The 14,555-nt window shown below is 44.9% G+C and overlaps 1 protein-coding gene across 6 annotated transcripts in view; it reads left to right on the plus strand.

The window, feature by feature from the left end:
• The window catches only part of LOC129829913 (spermatogenesis-associated serine-rich protein 2-like), a 63,881-nt gene that overhangs the window by 46,440 nt on the left and 2,886 nt on the right, over nt 1–14,555 (plus strand). For 5 of the 6 annotated variants that reach the window (XM_055891922.1, XM_055891924.1, XM_055891920.1 and 2 more), the window contains 9 exons: nt 7,060–7,168; nt 7,312–7,361; nt 9,396–9,627; nt 9,781–9,966; nt 10,176–10,311; nt 10,662–10,720; nt 12,134–12,243; nt 14,013–14,115; nt 14,317–14,465. In XM_055891922.1, coding sequence (XP_055747897.1) covers nt 7,060–7,168; nt 7,312–7,361; nt 9,396–9,627; nt 9,781–9,966; nt 10,176–10,311; nt 10,662–10,720; nt 12,134–12,243; nt 14,013–14,115; nt 14,317–14,465 — 1,134 coding nt within the window. The remainder of the gene's footprint in view (nt 1–7,059; nt 7,169–7,311; nt 7,362–9,395; nt 9,628–9,780; nt 9,967–10,175; nt 10,312–10,661; nt 10,721–12,133; nt 12,244–14,012; nt 14,116–14,316; nt 14,466–14,555) is intronic. The other variant, XM_055891925.1, reaches the window with a different exon arrangement.

A 14,555-nucleotide genomic window follows, 5' to 3' on the forward strand; every position in this document is an offset into this window, starting at 1 on the left:
ATTGTGTGTTTATACCTCATTCTCTTCTGTATAGGTTTACTTATTCTTAGACTGACAGATGGAGCAAACTGTTTTAAAGGAGGGAGGATTGTAGTGGGAGCACTGGGGTGTCAATCAAATTTTATTGGTCACATACACATGGTTAGCAGATGTTAATGCAAGTTTAGCGAAATGCTTGTGCATCTAACAATTTCACAACAACTACCTTATACAAGTGTAAAGGAATGAATAAGAATATGTACATATAAATATAATGTTTATTACATCCAATTTTTAATTATTAAAGTGGCTAGAGATTTGAGTCAGTATGTTGGCAGCAGCCACTCAATGTTAGTGATGGCTGTTTAACAGTCTGATGGCCTTGAGATAGAAGCTGTTTTCAGTCTCTCGGTCCCAGCTTTGATGCACCTGTACTAACCTCGCCTTCTGGATGATAGCGGGGTGAACAGGCAGTGGCTCGGGTGGTTGTTGTCCTTGATGATCTTTTTGGCCTTCCTGTGACATCGGGTGCTGTAGGTGTCCTGGAGGGCAGGTAGTTTGCCCCCAGTGATGCATTGTGAAGACCTCACTACCCTCTAGAGAGCCTTCCGGTTGTGGGCGGAGCAGTTGCCATACCAGGTGGTGATACTCGATGGATTCTCTCGATTGTGCATCTGTAAAAGTTTGAGTTTTTGGTTGGTGACAAGCCAAATTTCTTCAGCCTCCTGAGGTTGAAGAGGCGCTGTTGCGCCTTCTACCATGATGTCTGTGTGGGTGGACCATTTCAGTTTGTCCGTGATGTGTACGCCGAGGAACTTAAAACTTTACACCTTCTCCACTACTGTCCCGTCGATGTGGATAGGGGGGTGATCCCTCTGCTGTTTCCTGAAGTCCACGATCATCTTGTTTTGTTGACGTTGAGTGTGAGGTTATTTTCCTGACACCACACTCCGAGGGCCCTCACCTCCTCCTTGTAGGCCGTCTCGTCGTTGTTGGTAATCCAGCCTACCACTGTAGTGTCGTCTGCAAACTTGATGATTGAGTTGGAGGCGTGCATGGCCACGCAGTCATGGGTGAACAGGGAGTACAGGAGAGGGCTGAGAATGCACCCTTGTGGGGCCCCAGTGTTGAGGATCAGCAGGGTGGAGATGTTGTTTTCTACCCTCACCACCTGGGGGCGGCCCGTAAGAAAGTCCAGGACCCAGTTGCACAGGGCGGGGTCGAAACCCAGTGTCTCGAGCTTAATGACAAGTTTCGAGGGTACTATGGTGTTAAATGCTGAGATGTAGTCGATGAATAGCGTTCTTACATAGGTATTCCTCTTGCCCAGATGGGTTAGGGCAGTGTGATTGCATCGTCTGTGGACCTATTGGGGCGGTAAGCAAATTGGAGTGGGTCTATGGTGTCCGGTAGGGTTGAGGTGATATGATCCTTGACTAGTCTCTCAAAGCACTTCACGATGAAGGTAGTGAGTGCTACGGGGCGATAGTCGTTTAGCTCAGTTACCTTAGCTTTCTTGAGAACAGGAACACTAATGGTCGTCCTCTTGAAGCATGTGGGAACAGCATGGCAAATGGTTTACACGGCTCACCGGTTTTGCTTAGGGCCCCAGGGAGGTCAGGACCGGCTCTGACTGCAGGAATGTTCACCAGAGCTGTTACCAGAGAATTGAATGTTGATTTCTCTACCATAAGCCGCTTCCAATGTCGTTTTAGAGAATTTGGCAGTACGTCCAACCGGCCTCACAACTGCACACCATGTGTAACCACGCCAGCCCAGGACCTCCACATCCGGCTTCTTCACCTGCGGGATCGTCTGAGACCAGCCATTCAGACAGCTGATGAAACTGAGGAGTATTTCTGTCTGTAATAAAGACCTTTTGTGGGGGAAAACTCATTCTGATTGGCTGGGCCTGGCTCCCCAGTGGCTGGGCCTATGCCCTCCCAGGCACCCCCTGCTCAGTCATGTGAAATCCATAGATTAAGGCCTAAATGAATTCATTTTAATTGACTGATTTCCTTATATGAACTGTAACTCGGTAAAATTGTTGCATTTATATTTTAGTTCACTATAGATACTGTTCTACTATGGGGTTGTCAATGTTTTTCTATTCATTACTTGTTTTGTTTGCAGAGGAAAAGTAAATGTCGACTGTTCTAGCATCTTCAAAGTTCGCCTCGACAGAAATATTTTTTGATATTTTTTTCCCGTTGTGGCAATGATTTTGTCCGTGACGCAGTGCCACAGTTAAATGACTGCAGCGGAAACACTGCTACAGCCCACACATTTATGCAAAAGACAAATTGTTGTTCAATATTTTAGATGGATAGAAACACTATCTCCTGCCTTGGTATAGGCTTAGAGATTAAATAGGCTATGATGTCGCACTCTGTGCTCCTATCGAACAGCAATATTATAGTCTACCCATATTGTCAAATATTTTACATACGCTACCAGTGTAATTGTTTGCAGTAACTTATGCTGTATTTGGCAAAGGAATGTGATAGCCTTTGTTTTTTTCTTTCAGAAACTAATTGTTGTCGACCTGTCAGCAGAATGTTTGAACATGTTTTGCGTCAACTTTTCCCCCCAACCTAAAATATGCTGTACTGCCTGCGAATTCTGAAACATAGTCTAGGCTACTCAAAAAAATAATAATAATTGCAGTAGTCGCGTACATACTTCAATATAAAATATCAACTGTCTATTTAATTAGACTGTGTAGCCTATATAAACCACACTGCCTATGGGCTCGCATACAGCAACATTTAAAATGCATGTAGCCTATCTTTTTTTTACCTTTATTTAACCAGGTAGGCTAGGTGAGAACAAGTTCTCATTTACAACTGCGACCTGGCCAAGATAAAGCAAAGCAGTGCGACACAAACAACACCACAGAGTTACACATGGAATAAACAAACATACAGTCAATAATACAATAGAAAAGTCAGTGTGTGCAAATGAGGTAGGTAGGCAATAAATAGGCCATAGTGGTGAAATAATTACAATATAGCAATTAAACACTGGAGTGATAGATGTGCAAGTAGAGGGGTGCAAAGGAGCAAAATAAATACAGTATGGGGATGAGGTAGTTGGATGGGCTATGTGCTGTAAGCTGCTCTAACAGCTGGTGCTTAAAGCCCACTGCACTGAGGCTAGGTAACACGGTCACCACCGATAAATTTGTGATAATCGAAAACTTCAACAAGCATTTCTCAATGGCTGGCCATGCCTTCCTCCTGGCGACTCCAACCTTGGAAAACAGCCCCGCCCCCCCGCTGCTACTCGCCCAAGCCTCCCCAGCTTCTCCTTTATCCATATCCAGATAGCAGATGTTCTGAAAGAGCTGGAAAACCTGGACCCATACAAATCAGCTGGGCTTGACAATCTGGACCCCTATTTCTGAAACTGTCCGCCGCCATTGTTGCACCCCCTATTACCAGCCTGTTCAACCTCTCCTTCGTATCATCTTAGATCCCCAAGGATTGGAAAGCTGCCGCGGTCATCCCCCTCTTCAAAGGGGGAGACACCCTGGACCCAAACTGTTACAGACCTATATCCATCCTGCCCTACCTAAGGTCTTCGAAGCCAAGTCAACAAACAGATCACTGACCATCTCGAATCCCACCGTACCTTCTCCGCTGTGCAATCCGGTTTCCGAGCCGGTCACGGGTGCACCTCAGCCACGCTCAAGGTACTAAACGATATCATAACCGCCATCGATAAAAGACATTACTGTGCAGCCGTCTTCATCGACCTGGCCAAGGCTTTCGACTCTGTCAATCACCACATTCTTATCGGCAGACTCAACAGCCTCGGTTTTTCTAATGACTGCCTTGCCTGGTTCACCAACTACTTTGCAGACAGAGTTCAGTGTGTCAAATCGGAGGGCATGTTGTCCGGTCCTCTGGCAGTCTCTATGGGGGTACCACAGGGTTCAATTCTCGGGCCGACTCTTTTCTCTGTATATATATTTATATATATCAATGATGTTGCTCTTGCTGCGGGCGATTCCCTGATCCACCTCTACGCAGACGACACCATTCTGTATACTTCTGGCCCTTCCTTGGACACTGTGCTATCTAACCTCCAAACGAGCTTCAATGCCATAACACTCCTTCCGTGGTCTCCAACTGCTCTTAAACGCTAGTAAAACCAAATGCATGCTTTTCAACCGTTCGCTGCCTGCACCCGCATGCCCGACTAGCATCACCACCCTGGACGGTTCTGACCTAGAATATGTGGACATCTATAAGTACCTAGGTGTCTGGCTAGACTGCAAACTCTCCTTCCAGACTCATATCAAACATGTCCAATCCAAAATCAAATCTAGAGTCGGCTTTCTATTTCGCAACAAAGCCTCCTTCACACACGCCGCCATACTTACCCTAGTAAAACTGACTATCCTACCGATCCTCGACTTCGGCGATGTCATTTACAAAACAGCCTCCAACACGCTACTCAACAAACTGGATGCAGTTTATCACAGTGCCATCCGTTTTGTTACTAAAGCACCTTATACAACCCACCACTGCGACCTGTATGCCCTAGTCGGCTGGCCCTCGCTACATGTTCGTCGTCAGACCCACTGTCTCCAGGTCATCTACAAGGCTATGCTAGGTAAAGTGCCGCCTTATCTCAGTTCACTGGTCACAATGGCAACACCCACCCGTAGCACGCGCTCCAGCAGGTGTATCTTACTGATCATCCCTAAAGCCAAAACCTCATTTGGACGCCTTTCCTTCCAGTTCTTTGCTGCCTGCGACTGGAATGAATTGCAAAAATCTCTGAAGTTGGAGACTTATCTCCCTCAACAACTTTAAACATCTGCTATCCGAGCAGCTAACCGATCGCTGCAGCTGTACATAGTCCATCGGTATATAGCCCACCCAATTTACCTACCTCACCCCCCCATACTGCTTTTATTTTTTTACTTTTCTGCTCTTTTGCACACCAGTATCTCTACTTGCACATGATCATCTGATGATTTATCACTCCAGTGTTAATCTGCTAAATTGTAATTATTCGATTTATTGCCTACCTCATGCCTTTTGCACACATTGTATATAGATTCTCTTTTTTTTCTACCATGTTATTGACTTGTTTATTGTTTACACCATGTGTAACTCTGTTGTCTGTTCGCACTGCTATGCTTTATCTTGGCCAGGTCGCAGTTGCAAATGAGAACTTGTTCTCAACTAGCCTACCTGGTTAAATAAAGGTGAAAAAAAAAAAGTTAGTGAGGGAGATATGAGTCTCCAGCTTCAGTGATTTTTGCAGTTCGGTCCAGTCATTGGCCGCAGAGAACTCTAAGGAAAGGTGGCCAAAGGAGGAATTGGCTTTGTGGGTGACCAGTGAAATATACCTGTTGGAGCGCGTGCTACGGGTGGGTGCTGCTATGGTGACCAGTGAGCTGAGATAAGGCAGGACTTTACCTAGCAAAGACTTATAGATGACCTGGAGCCAGTGGGTTTGGCGACGAATATGAAGCGATGGCCAGCCAACGAGAGCATACAGGTCGCAGTGGTGGGTAGTATATGGGGCTTTGGTGGCAAAACGGATGGCACTGTGATAAACTGTATTCAATTTGGTGAGTAGAGTGTTGGAGGCTATTGTGTAACTGACATCGCTGAAGTCAAGGATCGGTAGGATAGTCAGTTTTACGAGGGTATGTTTGGCAGCATGAGTGAAGGATGCTTTGTTGCGAAATAGGAAGCCGATTCTAGATTTAATTTTGGATTGGAGATGCTTAATGTGAGTCTGGAAGGAGAGTTTACAGTCTAACCAGACATATTGGTATTTGTAGTTGTCCACATATTCTTAGTCGGAAACATCTAGAGTGGTGATGCTGCACGGGCAGGCAGTTGTGGGCAGTGATCGGTTGAAGAGCATGCATTTAGTTTTCCATGCATTTAAGAGCAGTTGGAGGCCACAGAAGGAGAGTTGTATGGCATTGAAGCTCGCCTGGAGGTTAGTTAACACAGTGTCCAAAGAATGGCCAGAAGTATACAGAATGGTGTCGTCTGCGTAGAGGTGGATCAGAGAATCACCAGCAGCAAGAGCAACATCATTGATGTATACAGAGAAAAGAGTCAGCCCGAGAATTGAACCCTGTGGCACCCCTATAGAGACTGCCAGAGGTCCGGACAACAGGCCCTCCGATTTGACACACTGAACTCTGTCTGAGAAGTAGTTGGTGAACCAGGCGAGGCAGTCATTTGAGAAACCAAGGCTGTTGAGTCTGCCGATAAGAATGTGGTGATTGACAGAGTCGAAAGCCTTGGCCAAGTCAATGAATACAGCTGCACAGTATTGTCTCTTATCGATAGCGGTTATCATATCGTTTAGGACCTTGAGCGTGGCTGAAGTGCACCCATGTCCAGCTCGGAAACCAGATTGCATTGCGGAGAAGGTAGAGTGGGATTCGAAATGGTCGGTGATCTGTTTGTTAACTTGGCTTACGAAGACCTTAGAAAGGCAGGGTAGGATAGATATAGGTCTGTAGCAGTTTGGGTCTAGAGTGTCTCCCCCTTTGAAGAGGGGGATGACTGCGGCAGCTTTCCAATCTTTGGGGATCTCAGACGATACGAAAGAGAGGTTGAACAGGCTAGTAATAGGGGTTGCAACAATTTCGGCTGATAATTTTAGAAAGAGACGGCTGATTTGTAGGGGTCCAGATTTTGCAGCTCTTTCAGAACATCAGCTATCTGGATTTGGGTGAAGGAGAAATGGGGGAGGTTTGCGCAAGTTGCTGTGGGGGGTGCAGGGCTGTTGACCGGGATAGGGGTAGCCAGGTGGAAAGCATGGCCAGCTGTAGAAAAATGTCTAATTATTTTACCTGCAATACAACCACTAGATATATATAGTGTGTACGCATGGTCTAAAGTTTGCACAAAATTAAGGTCATTCTCACGGCAAATTCAGATTTTATAAATGCCAACTTCTGTGTAAACTGGCACACACATGTTGTAAAAACGCAACATTTAGAAATGAGGCTCCAGGGCCCTGGGATATGTATCACTATGCTAAATATTTTCCTTAATTTGCCAGATCATTCTCTCTTATTCGTTCTCTTCACAGATTAGTGCCGTCAGGGCCGTTGTTCCCAACAAAAGCAACAATGAGATAGTTCTGGTGTTGCAGCACTTTGAGAACTGCGTTGATAAGGCCGTCCAGGCTTTCCTAGAAGGTATGGGAATGCCATAGTGATCTTTTTTTTAATGCGTATTTAAACCTCGATAATCTGAAACATTGCATGTCATGAACGAGGTCAAGGCTGTTATGGAAAGAGAGCATTCTTCTTAACTCACAATTACTTAATTTTCCCTTCAGGTAGTGCCATTGAAATCTTGAAGGAGTGGAATGTAACTGGTAAAAAGAAGGTAACCTTGTTAACTTTGTCCTTTACTTCAGGGTATTGCATTCTGTATGAAAGGACCACATGAGTATGAATGAAATGTATTATGTGTCATGACATTTTAAGTATGGCCTGTCCCTCACAGGATTATGAGACAACACTTTTTAAAAACAAGTTCAAAGGATATACTTCGTGACAGACCAATCCAGACTTTGAGCAAAAAAACACTTACTTTAAATCCACTAAACTTTGTACTCTAAATGCTAGTCAAAGGAAATGTATGTTTAGTTTATTTGGATAGAGATGAGTAAAAACACATTGAACAAACAATCATTGGCTGCATTTCACTATAGAGTTTCTAGCTCACACAAATTTTCAACATCCGTCCCAGATAATCTGTTTTGTTGTTTCACCTATCGCCCATTTTGCTTTGAAGTCAGCAGCTCTAGCTGAACATATCTGGTGTCTGTGTCATGAGGACCTACATTCTGCTCAACCATAGCTAAACTCAGCAAAAAAGGAAATGTCCCTTTTTCAGGACCCTGTCTTTCAAAGATAATTCGTAGAAATCCAAATAACTTCACAGATCTTCATTGTAAAGAGTTGAAATACTGTTTCCCATGCTTGTTCATTGAACCATAAACAATTAATGAGCATGCACCTGTGGAACGGTCGTTAAGACGCTAACAGCTTACAGATGGTAGGCAATTAAGGTCACAGTTATAAAAACATAGGACACTAAAGAGGCATTTCTACTGACTTTGAAAAACACCAAAAGAAAGATGCCCAGGGTCCCTGCTCATCTGCGTGAATGTGCCTTAGGCATGCTGCAAGGAGGCATGAGGACTGCAGATGTGGCCAGGGCAATAAATGTCATTGTCCGTACTGTGAGATGCCTGAGACAGCGCTACAGGGAGACAGGACGGACAGCTGATCGCCCTCGCAGTGGCAGACCATGTGTAACACCTGCACAGGATCGGTACATTCAAACATCACACCTGCGGGACAGGTACAGGATGGCAACAACAACTGCCTGAGTTACACCAGGAACGCACAAACCCTCCATCAGTGCTCAGACTGTCCGCAATAGGCTGAGAGAGGCTGGACTGAGGGCTTGTAGGCCTGTTGTAAGGCAAGTCCTCACCAGACATCACCGGCAACAACGTCGCCTATGGGCACAAACCCATCGTCGCTGGACCAGACAGGATTGGCAAAAAGTGCTCTTCAATGACGAGTCGCGGTTTTGTCTCACCAGAGGTGATGGTCGGATTTGCGGTTATCGTCGAAGGAATGAGCGTTACACCGAGGACTGTACTCTGGAGCGGGATTGATTTGGAGGTGGAGGGTCCGTCATGGTCTGGGGCGGTGTGTCACAGCATCATCGGACTGAGCTTGTCATTGCAGGCAATCTCAACGCTGTGCGTTACAGGGAAAACATCCTCCTCCCTCATGTGGTACCCTTCCTGCAGGCTCATCCTGACATGACCCTCCAGCATGACATTGCCGCCAGCCATACTGCTCGTTCTGTGCGTGGTTTCCTGCAAGACAGGAATGTCAGTGTTCTGCCATGGCCAGCGAAGATCCCGGATCTCAATCACATTGAGCAAATCTGGGACCTGTTGGATTGAAGGGTGAGGGCTAGGGCCATTTCCCCCCCAGAAATGTCCGGGAACTTGCAGGTGCCTTGGTGGAAGAGTGGGGTAACATCTCACAGCAAGAACTGGCAAATCTGGTGCAGTCATGAGGAGGAGATGCACTGCAGTACTTAATGCAGCTGGTGGCCACACCAGATACTGACTGTTACTTTTGATTTTGGCCCCTTTGTTCAGGGACACATTCAATTTCTGTTAGTCACATGTCTGTGGAACTTGTTCAGTTTGTCTCAGTTGTTGAATCTTGTGTTCATACAAATATTTACACGTTAAGTTTACTGAAAATAAACACAGTTGACAGAATGTTTCTTTTTTGCAGAGTTTATATGCTTGTTATGTATGAACTCAAAGATGTGTAAGGTTTTATTGTAGTGGTTAGAGTCTGACTTTGATTCTACAACATCCAGCCCAAGAAGAAAAAGAAGCCCAAGCCCCAGCCACAGCCTCCAGGAGAGGAGCCTGCTCCAGCCGAAACCACACAGCCTTCGGAGACTGAGAGTACAGAAGCAGTGAATGGGTTCCATGCCAATGGCTCTGTGTTGGACGGAGACTCATTAGACTCTCTGAGTGAGCAGTTGGATTCTGCCTTCTTGGATGCAGCTGAGCTTGAATCTGAACCTGCCACGTCGGACATTACAGGTATTGTTATAGAGCAGTCTCAGTGGCTTTATTTTACCCATCAGTCAAGCTTTGGTTTGTTGAGACTACACTAAACTTTTGATTATCTTCTGTAGTTGAAGCCAATGCCTGCCCATCGGAAAATATCACACTACCGTGTCTTTCTCCTTAAAGGTGTGGAAGTAGACTCTTTTTGTAGTGGCCCAAGCACCACCCCTCATCATGCTCAAGGAGGAAGGAATCACCAGCCCCCCCGTGGCAACAAGTTCCGTCCCAGAACCAACTCCCAGCAATCATCCACTACCTCTGTGCTCACCACTGATGAAAGCCAACAGGGATTTTCTGGAGCCAAGAAGATTGGTTAGTGCCAAATGTGCTTTATTGTTGATACAGAATATTGTCAAATCCATGGGTTTCCTGCAGTTCGATGGTAGATTAGTAGTCCCAGGTGCCTAAGCTGTATATTATCTTACAAAACTAGGATGTGTGCACTGGAGTGTAAATGACGACAGCTCTAGTAATGCTTTGTTTAAGACAAGTGACACCTAACCCTGTTCTTTGACACTCAGCGCCCAACATTGACCGCTCTGTGAAGGACCTGCAGAGATGCACCGTGTCACTTACTCGATACAGAGTGTTGGTTAAGGATGAAATGGACTCCTCTATTAAGACCATGAAGCAGACGTTTGCTGAGCTCCAGAGCTGGTACATCTCCCAACATTAACTCCACTACATTAGTTTGTAAAGTTGTAGTTAATATTTGGAATATTAACTTGTTATGGTGGGATATAACATACCACAAATTCCATTATTTTTAAGCATTTGATCACTGAATCAGTTCATTGCTCTCACATCTGCACTACAGCAACCACCACTAGTACCTCTTTCAGCGTAACATTTAGCCTATTGCTAACCAGTGTTGTCGTAGTTGACAAATGGTGAGTATTGCCAAAATCAAAGTATCTTAGAAATGTAAATAATCATGGTCAACTTATCGTAGTAAAGAACATGTCATTTCATATCTCTCTCTCTCTCTCTCCCCACCTCTCTCTTAGTCTAATGGACAGAGAGGTTACTCTGTTGACAGAGATGGACAAAGTCAAAGCAGAAGCCAGTGAGTACAACACCTTTCAATTAGCATTTGGACTTCAATGTACACTCAGTGTACAAAACATTAAGAACACCTGCTCTTTCCATGACAAACTGACCAGGTGAAAGCTATGATCCCTTATTGATGGCACTTGTTAAATCCACTTCAGAGACAGGTTAAAGAAGGATTTTTAAGCCATGAGACAATTGAGATATGGATTGTGTAATTCAGAGGGTGAATTGGTAAGACAAAAGATTTAAGTGCCTTTGAACAGGGTATGGTAGTAAGTGCCAGGCGCACCGGTTTGTGTCAAGAACTGCAAAGCTGCTGGAATTTTCATGCTCAACAGTTTTCCCTTGTGTATCAAGAATGGTCCACACCCAAAGGACATCCAGCCAACTTGACACAACTGTGGGAAGCGTTGTAGTCAACGTGGGACATGAATTCCCGTGGAATGCTTTTGACACCTTGCAGAGTCCATGCCCCAACTAATTGAGGCTGTTCTGAGGGCAGGGGGGGTGCCAATCAATATTAAGGTCTTCTTAATGTTTTGTACACTCAGTGTTTATTAGACTTTGTTTCTATTCTTACTATGTTTCTATTTTTTTCTGAAAGCCTTTGTCCCAGTTAGGACATTCCTTATAGGCTACCTATAGATGTCACCTACTCCCTCCCAGTTCATAAGTTAACACGTAACCAACGAGAATTCTTCGAATGTATGTCCTCAAGGTTATTTTTGGCCTTAGGCATACCAGTCTTCAATGTAGTGAAACATGACAGAGCAAGACTGCATATTTCCACAAGTAGGCCATTCTCCCTTTATTCTTTACTGCCTCCAAATACAGTGTTGTGTATCCTGAGCTTGGAAAAAGTGAATAGTGTCAGGTTTCAAGGGAGACTAAATGCTTTCTTTATGTCTAGGTGTGTGGGGAATTGAGGGAAGAAGCGAGGGAACTCTAGAGCAGTTCTTTGACATTACAGAAACTCAACATTCCTTCAAATGTACCAGTTTCTGCCCTAATCTCTTCCCTTCCTTTAGATGTGTGTTACTGTTAATGGATTAGACTTTCTTCCCTTCCCCTTTTTACCTCATGAGGAGAGAAGTATTTTCTGTCATTTGATTCTCCTTAGCAACTGATAAACAAACAGTATGGTTCTTCTGTGGGAGTTTTTTTGTGGTTTTTCTTTTTCCCTCAGTCCTGATATTGGTCAGCACCAGGAAAAGCCTGTGGAGTTATTTAGGGATGCAGTGTTGTATTCTGTATGATTTTATTTTGTAAAAACTAGTCAACTAATAGTCTTACCTTCTCATGTTGAGGACATAGCTAGTCCCAAGTTTCAGTATGGTATTGCTTATGTGTGGATTTCTCTCCGTACAACTGAAGGTGTCTGAATATTTGGTGAGCGGTTGACTGATATTGTGTATCTGTGTTTAAGTGGCCATTTTGGATGGCCGTCAAAAGAGAGCAGAGGAGCTCCGCAGGCTAACTGACCAATCAGCATCCATGTCTGAGAATCAACTGGGTGAGCTGCGAGCGGACATAAAGGTTAGTTGACTACCGCAATAACACTATCTGATGTTGGGCGATTAGGCCTGGCTCGCAGTCGGCATTCCAATTATTTCCAAAGGTGTAAAATGGGGTTGAGGTCAGGGCTTTGTGCCGGCCAGTCAAGTTCTTCCACCGGTCTCGACAAATAATTTCTGTATGGATCTCGCTTTGTGCACAGGGGCATTGTCATACTGAAACAGGAATGGGCATTCCCCAAATAGTTGTCACAAAGTTGGAAGCACAGAATCATCTAGAATATCATTGTATACTGTAGGGTTAAGATTTCACTTCACTGGAACTAAGGGACCTAGCCCGAACCATGAAATATAGCCCTAGACCAGTATTCCTCCTCCACCAAACTTTACAGTTTGCACTATGCATTTGGGCAGGCAGCGTTCTTCTGGCATCCACCAAACCCAGATCAGACTGCCAGATGGTTAAGTGTGATTCAACAAATCAAATTTTATTGGTCACATACACATGGTTAGCAGATGTTAATACGAGTGTAGCGAAATGCTTGTGCTTTTAGTTCTGACCGTGCAGTAATATCTAACAAATAATTTAACAATCTCACGGAAACTACCTTATACACACAAGTGTAAAGGAATGAATAAGAATATGTACATATAAATATATGGATGGCCGAATGGCATAGGCAAGATGCAGTAGATGGTATAGAGTACAGTATATACATATGAGATGAGTAATGTAGGGTATGTAAACATATAAAGTGGCATTGTTTAAAGTGACTAGTAATACATTTTTCATTATTAAAGTGGCTAGAAATTTGAGTCAGTATGTTGGCATCAGCCACTCAATGTTAGTGATGGCTGTTTCACAGTCTGATGGCCTTGAGATAGAAGCTGTTTTCAGTCTCTCGGTCTCAGCTTTGCACCTGTACTGACCTTGCCTTCTGGATGATATGTGTTTTGGGTGACAAGCCAAATTTGTGAACAGGCAATGGCTCGGGTGGTTGTCCTTGATGATCTTTTTGGCCTTCCTGTGACATTGGGTGGTGTAGGTGTCCTGGAGGGCACGTAGTTTGCCCCCGGTGATGCGTTGTGCAGACCTCACTACCCTCTGGAGAGCCTTGCGGTTGTGGGCGGAGCAGTTGCCGTACCAGGCGGTGATACAGCCCGACAGGATGCTCTCGATTGTGCATCTGTAAAAGTTTGTGAGTGTTTTGAGTGACAAGCCAAATTTCTTCAGCCTCCTGAGGTTGAAGAGGCGCTGCTGCGCCTTCTTCACCACACTGTCTGTGTTGGTGGACCATTTCAGTTTGTCCGTGATGTGTACGCCAAGAAACTTAACTTTCCACCTTCTCCACTACTGTCCCGTCGATGTGGATAGGGGGGGGCTCCCTCTGCTGTTTCCTGAAGTCCATCTCCTTTGTTTTGTTGAGTTTGAGGTTATTTTCCTGACACCACACTCCGAGGGCCCTCACCTCCTCCCTGTAGGCCGTCTCGTCGTTGTTGGTAATCAAGCCTACCACTGTAGTGTCGTCTGCAAACTTGATGATTGAGTTGGAGGTGTGCATGGCCACGCAGTCATGGGTGAACAAGGGAGTACAGGAGAGGGCTGAGAACGCACCCCCAACGTGTTTCCAGTGCTCCAGAGGCCAGTGGCAGAGTTGGGAACTCTGGAGATCGCATGGCTGTGTGCTCTATTTTAATACACCTGTCAGCAACGGGTGTGGCTGAAATAGCCGAATCCACTCATTTAAAGGGGTGTCCACATACTGTATGTCTTGTCTCCTCTTTTTCCAGCACTTTGTAAGTGAACGTAAGTATGATGAAGACCTGGGGAAAGCTGTGAAGTTCACTTTCGAGCTAGAACCACTGAAGACAAGCGTCACAGGATTTGGATCAGGTACATTACTTTTTTCTTCTTTGATGTCTTTCCTCTTACAGAAACTCACTGTGATCATACAGTATTGCATTGCTATTTAGAGGGTAATTAATCAATTGTCTTGATAGTAACGCCAACAGAATTAAATACAACACATATTTGTATAATAATACTATGTATCTCTATGGTAACGCCTGCCCCCGTGACACCCTCTTCTTTCAGTGTACCATCCTCAGACAGGCTACTCCAGCCGGTCCCGCTGTAGTTCCACCTCCTCGTCCATCACAGGCCCAGGGTCCCTAGAAGCAACACCTCCGTCTCAGCACCAGGGCTCCAGCTTCGAAGGACACCCTACCCAGCCGAACAAAACGGTCAGCTCACAAAGCAATCATAAACATGCAACTAAAGGAGTTGCTAACTGTTTTCAGTCATGTTTCTTTAGGAGTAAAAATATTAAACAT

Source organism: Salvelinus fontinalis, chromosome 31 (assembly GCF_029448725.1).
Source record: "Salvelinus fontinalis isolate EN_2023a chromosome 31, ASM2944872v1, whole genome shotgun sequence".
Classification (NCBI taxonomy): domain Eukaryota; kingdom Metazoa; phylum Chordata; class Actinopteri; order Salmoniformes; family Salmonidae; genus Salvelinus; species Salvelinus fontinalis.